The 17,499-nt window shown below is 42.2% G+C and overlaps 1 protein-coding gene across 1 annotated transcript in view; it reads left to right on the plus strand.

Annotated features, from left to right (window-relative positions):
* Positions 1-17,499, plus strand: part of ROR1 (receptor tyrosine kinase like orphan receptor 1) — a 325,748-nt gene that overhangs the window by 210,755 nt on the left and 97,494 nt on the right. The window contains exon 3 of the mRNA XM_060231943.1: positions 15,653-15,940. Coding sequence (XP_060087926.1) covers positions 15,653-15,940 — 288 coding nt within the window. The remainder of the gene's footprint in view (positions 1-15,652; positions 15,941-17,499) is intronic.

A 17,499-nucleotide genomic window follows, 5' to 3' on the forward strand; every position in this document is an offset into this window, starting at 1 on the left:
GAGGTCATGCAGCAGGCTTCATGTGTAGGAGTTAGGGCTGCCAAGCTCCCGAGTGGGGCAGGAGTTCTCCCACTATGGAGGTTCCAACCTGCCAGCCTGCATTGCACTGGTGGGGCAACCCCCTCCTGATGTCGCTGGCATGATGACATCACTCACGAGTGACGTCATTACACCAGTGACATCACACACTGGCCGCTCTAGGAGCTTCTGGGAAAACTCTATGGCTTTCCTGGACATTCTAGAAATTTGGGAGGGAAACTCTATGATAACATAGAAGAAGAGGAGGAGGAGGAAGAAGAAGAGGACGACATTGGATTTATATTCTGCCCTCCACTTAGAGTCTCAGAGCTTCTCACACTCTTCTTTATCTTCCTCCCCCACAACAAACACCCTGTGAGGTGGGTGGGGCTGAGAGGGCTCTCACGGCAGCTGCTCTTTCAAGGACAACCTCTGCCAGCGCTATGGCTGATCCAAGGCCATTCCAGCAGGTGCAAGTGGAGGAGGGGTAATTAAACCCGGTTCTCCCAGATAAGAGTCTGCACACTTAACCACTACCCCAAAGGACCAAACCATAGAGAATACATTTGTAGGTGCTATGCGTGCAGCTTTTTTTGCAGGTGCTGTAGTCACAGCATGATAACATCACTTGCAACATCTGGGAGCATAGAGTTTCCCTCCCAAATTGCTAGAGCATCCAGGAAAACCATAGAGTTTTCCTGGAAGCTCCTAGAGCAGCTGGCGCGCAGCGTCACCAGCACGATAACGTCATTTGCAAGTGATGTTATCACGCTGCGCGCGTAGCACCCACAAAAAAAGTCCCCTGCCAGAGGTTGCAGAGGACTTCGCAACCCTAGTAGGAATGAGGAATCAAACCCAGTTTTCCAGATTAGAGTTTGCTCTTAACCACTACACCACATTTGCTAAATTCACAGAATTGGCATTGCTGTCAGATGACCATGTAGCCTCTGCTTAAAAATCCCCAAAGAAGGAGAGCCCACTACCTCCCAAGGAAGCCTGTTTTATTGAGGAACTATTCTAACTGCTAAAATGCTTTCAGTGAAAATCATCCTCTGTTATTGTACAGGTAGAACTGAAATTCACAGAGTGCTTGCCACTTATGTAATAAGACAATTCCTGTTTGTGGCACGTTATGAACTTTCTCAGTGGATAGAATTTTCTGTACCAGTTTTCACTGTTCAGCAGACCATAAATTGAGTCTCTAGCATTTGCTGCATATTTCTTTGAGCATTTCGTTGACAATGACTTTACAACATCAAAATCCTGAAGTGTTTCTGTTCTGTAATATTCTTCTAAGAAAGAATCTGGAGTGTTTGTACTACTATCACATGGTGGTTTCTAGATTTTCTTAGATTCTCCTCATGAAATATTTAAATATGAAATTGATTCATGTGGTGTAAGAAGACAGAATTACAGCTTTCATATCCATGCACAATTTACCTTTTCATTTTTTCTTGCTATCCAGGGATGTTCAGTAAATCAAGTGCCTCCTATGAGACTTGCTTTTTAAAAAATTCTGTTTAGGGGTCCCACGAGTAGCCTATGCAGTAAATTACTGTGACTTTGTTTGAGAATTTTTTCAGTTACAGCACATTAGCTCTTTTGTTTGCTTTTCCACTGATAGAGTGTGTGTTTTTATTTGAGAATTTGTATTTCTTGAACGTCTCTTTTATTACTAATACAGGGTGTGAAGTGCAAAGGTCATACAAGAAAAGCTACCTCAGAAACTGACCTCAGTACCATTCACCAGCTTACTAAACTATTTCAGAGAATGCTTAACTTATTTTGGAATTTAGTGTCTCCTACCCCACTATTTTTTAAATCCTAGAGAAGATAATGAATTCTGACCATTACACAGAAAGTAATAGGGGTGTGCAAGAAAACAGTATTCTTGGGGTTCAGATAGACTGAACCTGAAAAATATCAGTATTTCCTGATATTCCCAAATCCCAATTATCAATATGGTATTGGGATTCAGAAAATAATCAGGACTGCCAAAAAAAATTTGGCACCATTATAGCAAATATAATGGTAAAATGGAGAATTGATCTGGGGGTATCTGGGAGGGCTGTTTTTTGAGACAGAGGTGCTAAATTTGCTGCTGGTGCATCTCTCTTATTTTTATTATTCAAAGTAATCAATATTCCTCTCATTACTGCTTTATAGGCATCCCAAACCATCTGAAATTCTATATCCTCTTCATCATTCATTTGAAAGAAAGCTTTAGTTTCATTTTCTAGGTATGTCACTATTTCTTTATTCTGTAGTAAATCTTCATTCAATCTCCATCTTCTCAACTTCTTAGACAATTTTGTAATCCACATTATTGGGTTATGGTCAGCCCCAATTTTAGGTAAAATCTCTATTTTCCTTGTTATAAGACCTAAATCTTTAGTGCCCCATAACATGTCAATTCTGGAAAAAGTTTTATGTCTTGCTGAAAAAAAGGTATAGTCCCACACTTCAGGGTTAAATTTCCTCCATATGTCCTCCAAATTTTCTTGTTTGACCAATTAAAAAAAAGACTTTGGCAATTTTCCTTCTTTGTTATTATCCCCCCCCCCAACCTATCCAGTGAGTTCTTAATTGTTCCATTAAAGTCTCCCATTATCAAAACTTGGTCATAAGTCAGATCATCAAATTGTTGTATAATGTCTTTTTAAAAAGCATCCTTTGCACCATTAGGCGCATACAGTCCCAATAACAACGGGGTTTTTTGCATTTAATATTATTTCTACTGCTACAAATCTTCCATCTTTATCTTTAAACACTAATTTTGGCTCCAATTCTTGTTTAATATAAAAAATCACTCCCCTTTTCTTCTGTTCAGCCAATGAAAAAAATACTAGCCCCAATTGTTTATTCCATAAAAAAATTGTAATCCTTTTGTTTAATGTGCACTTCTTGTAAACAAACTATATTACAATTTTGTTTTTTAATCCAATGAAATGTTGCCCTTCTTTTTTGTGGTGAATTTAGTCCATTTACATTCCAAGACAATAATTTGTAATCCATCATGGTGCAAATTCTTTATGTTCTTCATAAAATCTATGCAGTTCCCGTGCATTTGTAATTGTGATTCTTTTCCCCTGAAGTTCAAAGCTCAAACCTTCAGGTATTATCCATCTAAACCTCATTTCATTGTCCTGTAATTTTTCTGGCAGTTTTTTATGTTCTTCTATCATTTATCACTTGCCTTGGCAACTCCTTCATAATTCTTACTCTGCTGCCTCCCGCTATCAATGTATTTTCAAAGTTTTTATTCATTATCTTTCCCACCATTTCTTTTGTCATGTATCTTATGACAACATCTCTTGGTAAATTATTTTTCTTGGCATAGAGTGAGTTCACTCTATACATATAGTCATACATATTTTTAGTCTCTTCAGGATCTTCCTCTAAAACTTTTGCAATTATTTTTATTATATATTCTTTCAAGTCACCATCTTCCTTTTCAGGTACTCCTCTCAGATGTATCTGAGTCGCCATCAATTTGCAGTCATGGATTGTCACTTTTTCTTGTATTTTCAACAAGGTGGAGTCATGTACTTTCATTCTCCCTTCTACCTCCTGCACTTTTTTAGATGTTTCCTCTGTCTCCTTTCTGAGATCTTCCATATCTTTTTTAATCTCTTCTATAATTTCTTTTTTGATGCAGTTATTTCTTTCATGCCTTTCATCATTCTGGCCTTCATTGCCTCTAATTGATCCTGCATTTTCTCCAATGAAGTAGCTCTTTTACGGGTTTGCTTGTGTTCTGACATTTAAAAACACCAAAAATTTTGATCTCACCAATTTCAATTTTGACTGTCAGTTCAAAAGATTAGAGCTTGCTTTTTACAACAAGCCTAATTTCGCCGTCCTCAGAGCTTCCCAGACCGAGATATTAATTTTTAAAATTTTTAAATCCTTTAAAATGGCGGTCGTGACTTTTTGCTTCTCTCTGAAATTTTTTCCCTTTTTCTTCTAAAGGCTTCTAAAGTCCATTATAAACAATATGTCTAATAGTATTTATCTTCTTGTCACCATCTCAATTAATTCCAACAATTTTTAATGTCCCAAACACTTTAAAAACATTATTTTAATTTTGACCTAGCAATGGCCGCCGATGTTTCTCAATGGTATTATAGTCCTAGAGGAGGCTTTTCATCCATTACTTCCTGCTTTACTTTCCACCAAATCTCGTTTTCACTGGTAAAGAGATCTCACGATACTTGACATACTTCCTGTGTTGATTGTATATGCTGCAGGTCTGTGACGATGGTGATCTTTTTTCAAAACCGCAAGTAGACCAAACAATAAATTCCTTTCCACTTTTTAGCACTGTCCATTAAATTTACAAAGTCCAAATTTCACCTCTTCTTCCCTTCTTCCAAGCTTTCTAGATTTCCTTTTCCCACCTTCTGAATTTATTCTGTTTAGCTGAATGAAAGATAGTAATCTGTAGGTTTTCTGCCAATTATCCAGATCCACACCGGTCTTGTGTAGCTTTAGATGTTTAACAAAGTCCAAGAAGGTTAGTATTCTGTCGAGCTTATGTCAAATAAATGACTCTGAGAACTCCTGCAGATGATGAAAATGCAACTCTTCTCCGAAGTCCCCTCAAAGGAGCCCCCCCCCCCCGGGACTCCCTTTTAGCCAAGGTAAATCTCCTCAAAGTTTCCTGTGCATATCTTGGACTAATCTCTAACTGAGAAAAGTAGGCAGTAGGCATTAATTTGCCTTCCACTACTCCGAACAGAAGTTCCAGCCTGCTCCCGTTATGAGAAGCAGCTCAGCTTGGCATTTTCCTCCCCCAGAAGTCCGCAATGCTATATTTACTTACTGCTCCTGAATGAGGCATTTTATTAAAAGAACATTCAGGATCATGTAAAATGAACTATACATTGCCATTACCAGTTCTAGTTCCCAAACAGATATATTCATGATAGGTAGTCACAACAGTAAAATGTCACTCCAGACATTAAAGCTACAGTAATCATATCAAGATTAAAATTCCTTTGCCAGAATTGGTATTTTGACTTAAGTTCAGGTGTTTTTAAAAGTAGTACATACAAAGTTTCCTGTTTTAACAATGTCAGTACATAGTCATGGCAATATACACTTTTTTCTTATATATTTTGTGCTTGTACACATTTCAGACTTCTGTAGGTAAAAGAACAGCTGCAACTATTCCATAACATAAAAAATTAAAATACATTGTAATATTTAAATCTTACTTTCTGTGTCTCCAATTTAGACTCATGAAGGTGACTTATGATGTGCAGTGTTTCCATTGGCAACAGGTCAAAACCAGAAACATATTGAAGGCCAAGCTTTCCAGATATTATCTCAAGTAATTTAAAAGTTCATTATAAGGCACCCATTAGGCCTGCTACAGTAAAGGGTCTGTCAGCATTTTTCAGAAGTTTATAACTCAGGCATAAAGAAAAAATGCTTGAAATGTGGCATCCAGAGTTAAGAGACTAGGAGCAAATTATTTTTACAAATAAAAATAATAAAAATTGACTATTATTAAATTATAGGTAGTGTGTTTAAAAGGATTTATAGTTTCAAATCAACATTTCTAAATTTAATTTGTTTTATGAAAGTGTTTTTAGAAGTGGCTAGTACCAAATGAAAGCTGGTAATGTTGAATCTGAAGAAAAATCAAATGAGTCCATAATGGAATCTTTAAATTCCTAATGTGGACCTCTTGCTAATGAAATTTACCTAGATGAATTCTGGTGCAAGTGGCAACTATGTCACTGTTTGGGGTGGGGTTTTCCCTGCTAGCCAGTTGGCTGATTGGTGGACAGAAGCCCTGAAAACTGGGGACTGGCAACCCTAATGGCTGCCAATGCCGTTTCAGAGAAGAATTTCAGAATTCTGGGAGGGTTAAGGTACAGTAGGAACAACATATCTTGTTTCCCCATGCCTTTTCAAGAGTTGAAACACTTGAAAAGAAACCTGGGGGGATGTAAATATCCCCTCTTCCTGATGCAAAGCAGGCCCAATCATGTGGCTTTCTTAAATGGCCAATTTCTTCTCTAAAATGGTTTCAGTGTCTTCAGGGAGGACCCTTGGCTGCCATAACATCTAGTTCGGCCCTATATTTTGCAGTGTGGAGGGATTGTATATTTCGATCTTACCAGTCAGTGTAAGACTGGTAACCTAACTAATACCAAGGAATATATGTCTTTTCAAAACAATATTTTGAAATTTGATAAAATGTTTTGTGTTATTATTGAGTTGATGTGGTCAGAAACAACACAATAATTATTAATTTGAAGTTTTCATAACGATTTGAATGGATAAGTTTATTTTCATTAAAATGCATCCAGAAAAATACAGATGAAGGATGAATGCCAAAAGACTTTAAATAGCTTTGCTGTATTTGAAAAAAAAAAAAGGACTAATATAAGCTGCTTAGGAGATCTGACAGTCAAAATATATGTAATAGCAAAATACATTTTAGTCCTAGTAAGATGTAAATATATATATAGATGTCAGAGATGTAGGCTTTGTGAAAAATAAATATTTAATCAGCAACAGACACTTTTCTATTCCAAGGCTGTGATAAGAAACACTCCTGAAAGAAATGGAGAACCTGTGTAAAGGACAGCACAGAGAACTGTCTGAATGATGTTAAAATCTGAATACTGTCAACTTCTTCTACCTGTTCATGTGGAATCTTTGCAGTCCTTAAATCACAGCTTTCAGTCAGTTTACATTTAGCTGAACTTCATTGATTGACATGTGGATTAGTGGCAAAGTTTACACAACATACTGGACAGCTGGCTTTATTAGTATAGTGTACTGGGAGCTTCAAACGAAGACCCTTTGTTAGAGAGGCTCCTTGCAGCTGCATTCAGATTGGCCCTCTTGCTGAGCCAGCCAGTCAGCTAGTATCCATTTGAATGAAGCCCATTGTTTGAGAGGCTCCTTGAAGATACATTCAGAGTAGCCACTGCCCTTGCTGAGCCACCCAATTAGGTAATATCCATTTGAATGAAGCTCATGCAAATGAGGGTTCTGAACACCTGTTTTTCTATTGGGTTGTTTATTGCTGGAGGTGTGTTTTGGGTGGAGTTTCTGGTTATATAGTTGCAACTAGGCACATGTGTTTTCAGTTGGGTTTTTGCTAATAAAAGAGCTATGCTGGAATCACTATAGAGTCTGACCCACTACTTTTCAATTGTGTTTTGAGTCTTTGGACAATTTACCTTTTTGTCAATATTGCTTAGGTAGTTTTGTGAAGTGAAACTGACCAGAATGAGGATGACTTTCCAAAGCAGACATGAGATTAGTTTTAAATTGTATGTGAGAGTTGGAAGGTCTGCAAACAAGGTTGGAGTGTGTGAAATGCTACAAAAAACAACAGTGAATCTTTCAAACCAGGTTGCCACCTTCAAATGAAAACTGATCTGCTGAGATAAGAGGGCAGTTCATATGCTAGATCAGGGATCCCCAGCATGGTACCCCAGGGGTGCCATGGTGCCCCACCAAAACTTTTCCTGGTGCCCACCAAGTGTTTTCAGAAAATGGGTTGGGCCAGGTCTTCTGTCCAGTAGGTCTTCTGATTGCCTATTTGAGATCTAATTGACTGTGCAGATTAAAATAACATTTCAGCAACACCTGCCATTACAGTGTTGATTTTATTCTGTCTCTCTATCTCTAACTCTTTATTCCCAGTGTATTTTTAAAAACTTGCCCTTCTTATCCACTGAACTTGGGCTTCCCAGGCAGCCATTTAGCGATTGCACCGATCATCCTGTGTCATAATTAAAAATGTGCCCGCAAGCTCAAACAGGTTGGGACCCCTGTGCTGGATAACAGTTTTCTGTGCACATTTTGTAACAAATATTTTGGGTTATGAAGTTATTGTTGAACTCATGATCTAGCAATGAAATGCAGTGTGACTTCAGGATGATGTAGGACTTGAATTTTAATACCGCATTATAAAAAATGCTTTACTCCAAAAGATGCATTATTTTTTAAAGTATTTGATGTAGCATTTGAAAGCAGCCAAAATGGATTAGAAGAGCTTAACATGTCTGTAGATGTAGGTTTAACATTCCACTTCTCCACAAAATGAAATAATCTTTGATCATATAGCTGTATCTTATCATATGATCAGCTCACAACAGCACTGAGTATGAACATTCTTAAGATGATTTTTTGAAATCTTAGGTTCTCTTTTTGTAAAGCCCAATTCTTCTCTAACTAGTGAAATAAATCACACAACAAGTCCTTGGCTTCATTTGGGGAGCTTCTTGTTATCATCTAGTAAGCATTTCAGTTAACTTTAAATCATTATTTGTGTTCACAATATGTTAGGCATATGGAATTAGCTTGAAGTTCACCAAGCAGTTGTCCCAGGTGCCATTTCACCCTCCATATAGTTCAGCTCCCTCATGTGCATACCACCAGTGAACTGCTAGCATCAAGCTGTATTGCCATAGAGAAAAAATAGTGTTCCATGTATGTGGCGGGGGATCTGCATAGCAATTTATTGCTTACAGAATGTTTTCCACATGAGGAAGAAACAGAGTGAGCAGCTTCTATTGCTATGTTATATGAAGTATCAACCAACCTTAGCACAGCCCTTTTCACATTACTGTTCTAAACTGGATGTTACCTGTTGTTGACCTGGTTCTGAGTAAAGCCATACACCGGGGGGGGGGGGGTCATATATCAAATTTCATTCAATTAATGAAACACACAAAGAAAAGGGGAGGAACAAAACTCAATCCAAAATATACTGCAAATGTTACAAGGGTCAAGCTGCAACTGATAAAATATCAAGATAAATTTTTATTATTTGGTATACACAATAGTAAAATTAAAACATAGGGCATAAATATTAGGCTGCATTAAGAGTCAGAGCAAGCTTTACATAAGCTGTAATAATTTTCCAAACACAGTTGATGAACATGTCAAATGACCAATACAAAACCATATACATTTTGGCCCCAGGGGTTTTCCTCAGTGGTCAATAATACACACTTAAAAAAAACCCACACAGGATCAATATATAGTATATTCTGGATATTGAAGAAGATATTGGATTTATATCCCACCCTATACTCTGAGTCTCAGAGCAGTCACAATCTCCTTTACCTCCCCCACAACAACAGACACCCTGTGAGGTGGGTGGGGCTGAGAGAGCTCTTTCAGCAGCTGCCCTTTCAAGGACAACTCTACAAGAGCTATGGCTGACCCAAGGCCATTCCAGCAGGTGCAACTGGAAGAGTGGGGAATCAAACCTGATTCTCCCAGATAAGAGTCTGCACACTTAACCACTACACCAAACTGGATGTGTGGGTTGTATGGCCATGTTGGTAATTTGACAAGTTCATCTACTGTGTTTGGGCAATTATTACAGTTTATGTAAAGCTTGCTCTGACTCTTAATGCAGCCTGATATTCAGGTCCTATGTTTTTAATTTTACTATTGTGTACACCACAAAAAATAAGTATTTATTTTGATAATATTTTTATCAGTTTATAGTTTGACCCTTGTTGTATATTCCATTGGTAATCCATCTCTGAAGCATTCTGGCTGTTTCAAACAGCACTACTCCCTTCCACACCTTTTATTTGCTTTGCAGTCTTTCTTGGACTTCTTTTTTGGATTGTTCTAAGATGAACTCTAGCACTACACCAAGATAGCTGCAAGGCATCTCAGTGGTACTGCTACAGCACTGAAGTGCTATTTTGGTCTAGCACGGGGCTCCTTCAGAAATTTTAGTCCCTCTTCCCCCCCCCCCCCCCCCATGCTCTGATAGTTTGGAAGGAGAACTTAATTAGTGGGGCACCATCATGAGTTTTTAGAGTTTTATTGACTCTACTTTTTGAAATGTTTTAATAGGAATTGTATTGATTTGTATTGTTTTATCTGTTGTATATCACCTAGAGCCTGGCCTTGGCCAGGATGGGTGATTAAACAAGTCAAATTAACAACAACAACAACAATCATTGAACTTAGAACGATCCCCAAGAAAAGTCAGAGAAAGACCATGTGGCAAAAGGTGCAGGGGTGGGAGTGGCACTTTTAAAACAAAAGAATACACTGGATGTAAACTGGATGCAAATGACTTTGTATAAAAAGGTAAATAAAATCCATTAGCAGCTGGTTGCTAAAACAGTTGTATCTGAAATGACACACACAAAAAAACATTAGCAACTTGCCACTATAACCGATTACAAAGGCTGCTTGAAAGTGGCCCATGTTTGCACAATGTTTCTAAAGCACTAAGAGTCAGATTTTTGATAAGAGATGAGCAGTCATGTAGACATATTATCTGCATGCTTATTAAAACTTAGCCATGGAAGCTTTCCTGGGTGACCCTGGGCCAAGCACACACACTCAACCTAACCTACCTGATAAGGTTGTTGTGAAGATAAAATAGAGAAGTGCAAGTGACTTTGGGCCCTCATTGGAGGGAAAGGTGGGGTAGAAATGAAATCAGTTATAAATAAAAGCCCAACTGTGGTGGCAATTCTGAGAATTTTCATTCGTTGGATGTAGTCTGTACATGATTGGCTCACACTGTCTCTGCTGTTCCATTGACTGATTTTGCTCTCCCTCGCCCACTGCCGGCCCCATCAGGCAAGAACCGCAGAAGAAGGCCACTGACCTGTGATGGAGACAGTTCTCTGCTGACAGGGAGCTTGCTGATCAGTACAGCTTCTCCTCAGGGCCTGTTGTAGGAAATTCGGGGGCGGGAGGGGGAGGAGTGAATGCTTTCACTTGGATGGGTGGGATGACAGCGAGGCTGGGGGGCACTCAACTGGAGGCCTTTAGTGGTATCTTTCCAGGTAGGTTGGAAATTCCTACAGTATCACTACAGGCCTCTGAGGGAGAACTTTCCTCCTGGGGAACAGCTGTTGCCAATCTCCAGGCAGGCCCAGGGCTGGGGTGCCTGCGTCCCAGGCCAATCTCTGCCCCCCCTAATTGTTCCTATTGTGCGCATGCCGATGGCATCATAGTGACGTCATCATTTCTGCTGTCGCTGCTAAGCCCAATGTGGGTGCAGTGGTGCTGGGCTGCCAGGGAGGGAGGGGAAGGGCTGGCATCCAGGAAAGCCCCCTGCACCAGGGGTTGCCTTCAGTCCTGCTGGCCCGGCCGGCCAGGGCTCCCCTCCCTCTGCCCACTCTCTCCCCTGTCCGCCATCGGGGAAAGCCAGGCTGGGCTGGGCCAGTCTGGGGGCATTGTCGGTTCTTCCCTCTACATCCAACGGCCCCTTCTTCTCCTGCTCCCAGGCAAGCAGCAGCGGCTGCACAGGGCCGAGCGCAGTTGGTCAGGGCCAGGTGGCCACAGGATATTCCTCCTGAGGGCAGCTGAGCAGGTTTGTGGCATGCCGAACTCCCTTCTCTCCCCTCCACATGGTCAGCACTTGATGTGGGAGGGCAGCGGACGTCAGAGGCGTGGGGAGGTGGCAGGCATGGGGAGGCAGTGGGTGCAGGGAGGCGGACGGCAGCAGGTGCAGGGAGGCAGGAAGTGGACAGCGATGGGTGTGGGGAGAGGGGGCGCCTCATGACGCACCTAAGCCAAGTAGCACCCCAGGCAGCCACCTACTTGGCCTACTCTTATGCACCGGCCCTGTCTCCAGGTGAGGGTGGGTGGGCCTAACCTGCCTCACAGGATTGTTGTTGTTCACATCAAAGAGGAGAGGAGAATGCTGTAAGCTGATGTAATGGCTTACAGCTCCTCCCTGTTAAATAGTTTGTCAGAGAAAGACTGTTGGTCTGAAAGGTCTCACTATAGGCCTCTGAGGCAGAACTCACTGGGGCAACTCCTGAGTCTGACTACGGCTGCCAGTTCCAGGATGGTGAGATATTCCTGGAGATTCTGTGGTGGAGTTTGAGGAGGGTATAGGAGTTAGGGCTTCAAAGTGGGGTCTGCCAGACCCAGGTCCTTGCTGTGAAACCTGACAGTGATTTTGGACCAGTCACAGAGTTCCAGCCTAACCCACCTCACAGCATATTGAGAGGAGAATGATGCAAGCTGCTCCCCCCCCCCCCAACACACACTGTGGAGGAAGACAGCCTGTAGAGGCTGCAGGGAGGGGGAAGGAGATGGAAATCTGAAGTCAGAGGGGCAGATAGGGTTGCCAACTCCAGGTTAGGAAATGCATGGATATTTAAGGGGTGGGGCCTGTAAAGTTTGGGGCCTGTGGAGAGGTGGAGCCTCAGACAGGTAAAATGCAATTTCCTCCTACGGAACCACTAAAGATCACTCAGATTTACAACTGCTCTCTAGGTAGCAGAAATAATTTCCCCTTGAGGTGGGGGAAAGTTAATACTTTCACTTGGGTAGGTGGGAAGACTTGCCCAGAGCCTCCTTCTAGAGCCTGTTGTATTTTTTCTTCACAACGGGTCTTACTCCTAGTAAATAAATAAAATAAAACTTAAAAGTAAAAAACTTACTTGAGGTGCTGAACATAGACATCCTAAAAGTTAAATATCTTTTCACATCTTCTTTTGACTTCTTTTGAAAATCTGGTCATAACTGCGAGGTGATAAAATTAAATAACTGCAAAGGGTGAACAGTAACAGAATTAACTAAGTGTTCTAGGAATCACCGCAGAACCATTTTTCTGCCTAGCAGGACCAGACCTACACTGTTTGGCACCCTAGGCAAGGCTAACTACTTGTGCCCCCCATCCAGAGAAAGGGGAACTCAGGAGGGTCAGATGCTGGAGAGGAACAGCCTCTCCCCCCCCCCACCTGGCCCCAATGGTACCTCTTTGGGGGACATGGCTAATGCAGCCCTGGAGAGGCCTGGGTGACCCCAGCCCTTCGCCTCTCTTTCCCTTGCCCATCTGCCACTTGGATGGGGGCTGGACATGGCACCTCTCCCCCTTCCCCTTTTGCACTTGCAACAACCATCTCATGAGGTAGGCTCAACCATGTAAAGATCCCCCCCTCCTCCCCCCCCCCATGGCCAGGCTGAGGCTGGAATCAGGACCAGCCCTGGCTGCGCTGGCTGGCCAGGCATCCAGCACCCGCCCACCTGCCGACCTTTCCCCCACAGTGCCCTGCTCACCCTCAGCACAGCTCCAGGCACCCAGGCTGGCCAGGGCCCAGGCCCAAGCCAGTGTTAATGCTGGCCCCAGCTGCGAAATGATTTGCGGGTGGAGATTCCCCTAATGCTTAGAAAAGCTATCCCTAGAAATGTCATCTAATACAAGAAAGAACAGCAAATCAGGAGGGGGCTGGAAAACAGAAGGGACTGGGGGAGGGGAATAAATGAACGAATCAGCCCGATATATCCGTTCTAGTGACATTTCATTTCATTTTATTCGATTTATATCCCGCCCTCCCCACCGAGACGGCTCAGGGCAGAAAGAAAGCGAATGCCTTCTGTGTTTTTCCAAACACTGTGACTGATCTTGTGGAAAGCAAAAGTGAAAATGCAAAGAACTGACTTCAGCTTGCTTTCAGCGCCTCCCAAGTTACCCAGCTCGCTTGATCCCCCTTTTTTTCTTTTGGACACACAAAAGACCAGACGGGACAGTCTCTGGCTGCTGTAGGAAGAACCCCTGCAATGCTAGTCTTGACTAAGAGGGGCTCACGGAGGCTGCTGCAATAAATAAATTGGTCTTTCAGGCGCCACAAGACTTCTCTGCCTTTCTGGAGGGACCAGTGACCCAGAAACACAGTTTCATGAGTGCTTATGGCCACCATAAACTTTATGAGAGTAGGCTGAGGTGATGGGAGGCTAAGAACCCAAACTTCTGGGTTGCAACTAACATTTTATTTATTTATTATTTATTACGTTCAACTTATATCCCGCTCTCTCCACAAGCAGACTCAGGGCGGCTCACAACATCATGTCAATACAATTAAACCAATAAAACATATAAAACCATAATTTACATTTTCGATTTTTAAAACCAATTCTGTGGTGCTGCATCAGTACAATATAGGCGGCATTGAATTTTCGAACAGCAATCACCAGCATTCTATATGATGTCCGGTGGCAGCCCTCGTTCAGTTAAGCATCGAAGGCCTGCTTAAACAATTCGGTCTTACCCTTATGGCCTCCGGAAGGGTGTTCCAAAGTTCTGGTGCTGCCATCGGAAAAGCCCCAGATCTTGTCACACATAACCTGGCTTCTTTTGGTCCAGGGGCGGACAGTAAGTTTTTTGCCCCTGAACACAGTGCTCTCTGGGGGATATATGGAGAAAGGCGGTCCCATAGATAGGCAGGTCCCTGACCATAAAAGGCTTTAAAGGTCAATACCAACACCTTGAAGCGAACTCGGAACACAACAGGTAGCCAGTGCAGCTCTTTCAGCATGATATGTGCAAGGGCACACATAGCTTTTTCTTTATTTGCTATATTTTTTGCAGTCAGGGTTAAGTGGAATAACATCTCCAATGCTGCAGAGGTGGTGGCCCAATTGCAGTGGGCAGGCTCTGTCAGGGATGCTTGGAGCAGCAGCAGCTGCTGTTGGTAGTGGCAGCACTGAGGTGACTGTGGACCTCATAACAGCAGAGGCCTTGATGATCCTGTCAGCAAGCAGCAGGCAGGCAGGTGGCCCCTGGAAAGTGAAGGTAGCGACCGGGGGCAGTGGAGAAGAAGAGGGGCAGGGAAGCCCAATGCCACCTTTCCAACAGTGCTGGCTGTGGCAGGCCCCTGAAGGGCCCTGGCCTGCACTGCCAAGGAGAGAGGGGGGGCAGAGAGGGGGCAATTCCATGTCCCGGGACTGCTGGCACCGCATGTGTGTGTATGTTTGAGCTAGGGAGAAGGGATGGGGAGGTCTGTGTTCTCCCCCACCTCCCAGGCTTCCAACTGGCGGCGGCTGCATTGGGCTTCCTTCCCCCTCTTCTCCTCCACTGCCCCCGGTTGCTACCTTCACTTTCCAGGGGCCACCCTAGGCAATTGCCTAATTTTCCAAATGGGTGGTCTTGCCCTGCTGCCTAGATAACCTAACTATCCCCACAATTGAAATGTGACATAGAACCACTTTCCCAACAGCCAGTTTATACATCTGTAATAAAAATTGTTGACAAAGCAATCAGTAGATGTAAATGGACATTTTCTGCTCTGCAAATTTTGTTTTTATTCTACAGTACATGCATACACAATTTTGTTTTTATTCTACAGGTACATGCATACACAAAGATAAATTCTTCAATCCAGATCCAAAATCATTATATGTGTGTAGACCTTGAATGTACAGGAATCTCATTTTGTTTCAATAGAATACATAAACAAAAGAAGTAAGGGTGGTATGATGCTTAACGGAATAGAATTAGGAAGCTCACATAGACAGGAACTCTTTGTCCCTCGGATCTCTTAAATTTGTTGTTGTTCAGTCGCACAGTTGAGTCTGACTCTTTGCGACCAACATGGACCAAGTCACGCCAGGCCCTCCTGCCTTCCACCATCCTCCGAAGTCTGCTCAAATTTGTGTTAGTTACATCAGTAACTCTGTCCAGCCATCTCATCTTTTGCTGTCCTCTTCTTCTTTTGCTTTAAATTAGGACCAGCATAACTGAAAGTTTAACATATATTCATATCTGAAAAAGTAGACATACACTGCACATAATTTTCTCAGTGCTGCTAAAGGCTGATTGTTTTTGAAAGAGAGTTCCAGAAATGCTTGCTATAACTAACACTCTTCTTTGTTTTTTCGACAGATTATTTCTTAACACTTGATGAGCCTATGAACAATATCACCACTACTCTAGGCCAGACAGCAGAACTGCATTGCAAAGTCTCTGGCAATCCTCCTCCAACTGTGCGCTGGCTGAAAAATGATGCTCCTGTTGTACAAGAACCCAGGAGGATATCTTTCCGTGCAACAAGCTATGGGTCTCGCTTACGGATAAGAAATCTAGATACCACAGACACTGGCTACTTTCAGTGTGTGGCAACAAATGGCAGGAAGACTGTTTCTACAACTGGGGTACTGTTTGTGAAATTTGGTAAGATTTCCTCTTTGGCAAAGTACTTTATGAGAAATGCTAGGTAAAAACAAAACTCTGGAGACAGAGGTAAGGATGCCAACCTCCAGGTGGGACCTGGAGATCCCCTAGAATTACAGCTCATCTTCAGACTAAACAGATCAGTTTCCCTGGAGAAAATGGATGCTTTGAAGGATGGACTGTCTGGCATTGTACCCCACTGAGGTCCCTGTCTCCTCCCCAGGCTTCACCCCTAATTATCCAAGAGTTTCCCAAACTGGAGCTGGTAACCTTACCTCCACCACTTGCCAGTGTCCAAGGGAGACATGGCAATCTTAGACTGAACCAATCATTTCATTGATTAAAGCACAGACATCGTATATAGCAACAGAAATTTCCCCATAATTCTTCACCTTATCATAGCCCTTCTACAGAATGTGGGAATTGCTCAGTTTCTTAGCTCATTCGAGTTTTTTGCTTTTCATATAATATCTAATAGATAAAAAGGACTGGATTCCAAGTTGTTATTCAACTAACAATGAAACCTGCACTCAAAGAAACTTATACCAGTGGAACATAACTCTTTGGCCAAGGGATGGGGCTTTTGGAATGCCTTTCCCCTGGATGCTTATCTGCCCCTGACAGCTTTTAGATGCCAGACAAAATCATTTCTTTTTTCTCAGGCCATTCATCCTTTATTACTGCCCACAAGTCATATTGAAGAAGATTTTCCCCCTACATATTTAGCTAAAGGCTTCCATCTTGTTAGTGCTATTGTTCTGGCTTGCTACTAGGCTGAAGGCTGTTTCAGAAATACTGTTTCATGGTGCTAAATATTGCTTTTTATGCTGATTTTAATAACCCTAGTGGGTTCTTTTTTATGCTAATTCCAAATTAATAATATATTCATTGCAATGAAGAGCCTTGTGATAGCATCAGAACTAACAAATGCATAGCTGCCAACAATCTCTAATGACTGAATTTGAACCTCCTGCCAGAAACTTTTAGGATCTGAGGTATAGGTTAAGGCGAGGAAGAATTACAAACTTCAGATTTCTTCTGATCACTGTCATCCCATGATGGGTATTACAATTTTATGCACCTTAAACAAGTCTTGTGAGCAATACATATTCATGTGCTGGAATTGGGCTCTCCTCCGCTCTCTGAGACTTCTGATGGAGGGCGGGGGCTGCTTTGCCAACCTGGAAGTAAAGGAGGAACTGCACCAGTGGATGGTATCTCACTTTATTCAGCAAGGCAGGGGAGCAGCCAGCTGATTTAAAAAAAAATGGCTCTGCCCCTGCTTGCCCTCTTTCACAGTTTGTTTGGCCCATCCTGTTTGCAGTGTGGGCTTTGTGGGTTGTCTTTTTAAAATGGGGCTGGGCAGGAATTTTTCACTTCCTCCAAAATTGGCTCATAGGAGGGGGAGTTTTTGCCTACCTTGTACTATTAGCAGTAGAATTTGGGAAAATGGATATGGTGGTTCCATTTAATTAGGTTGGCCACTTGGTGGTGTAGTGCGGGTTAAAATGTGGATCCGGTGAGCATGTTAGAGCATATTCCATTGAGAATAAGGTGTC

The sequence above is a fragment of the Heteronotia binoei genome, chromosome 2 (genome assembly GCF_032191835.1).
Source record: "Heteronotia binoei isolate CCM8104 ecotype False Entrance Well chromosome 2, APGP_CSIRO_Hbin_v1, whole genome shotgun sequence".
In the NCBI taxonomy this organism is placed as follows: domain Eukaryota; kingdom Metazoa; phylum Chordata; class Lepidosauria; order Squamata; family Gekkonidae; genus Heteronotia; species Heteronotia binoei.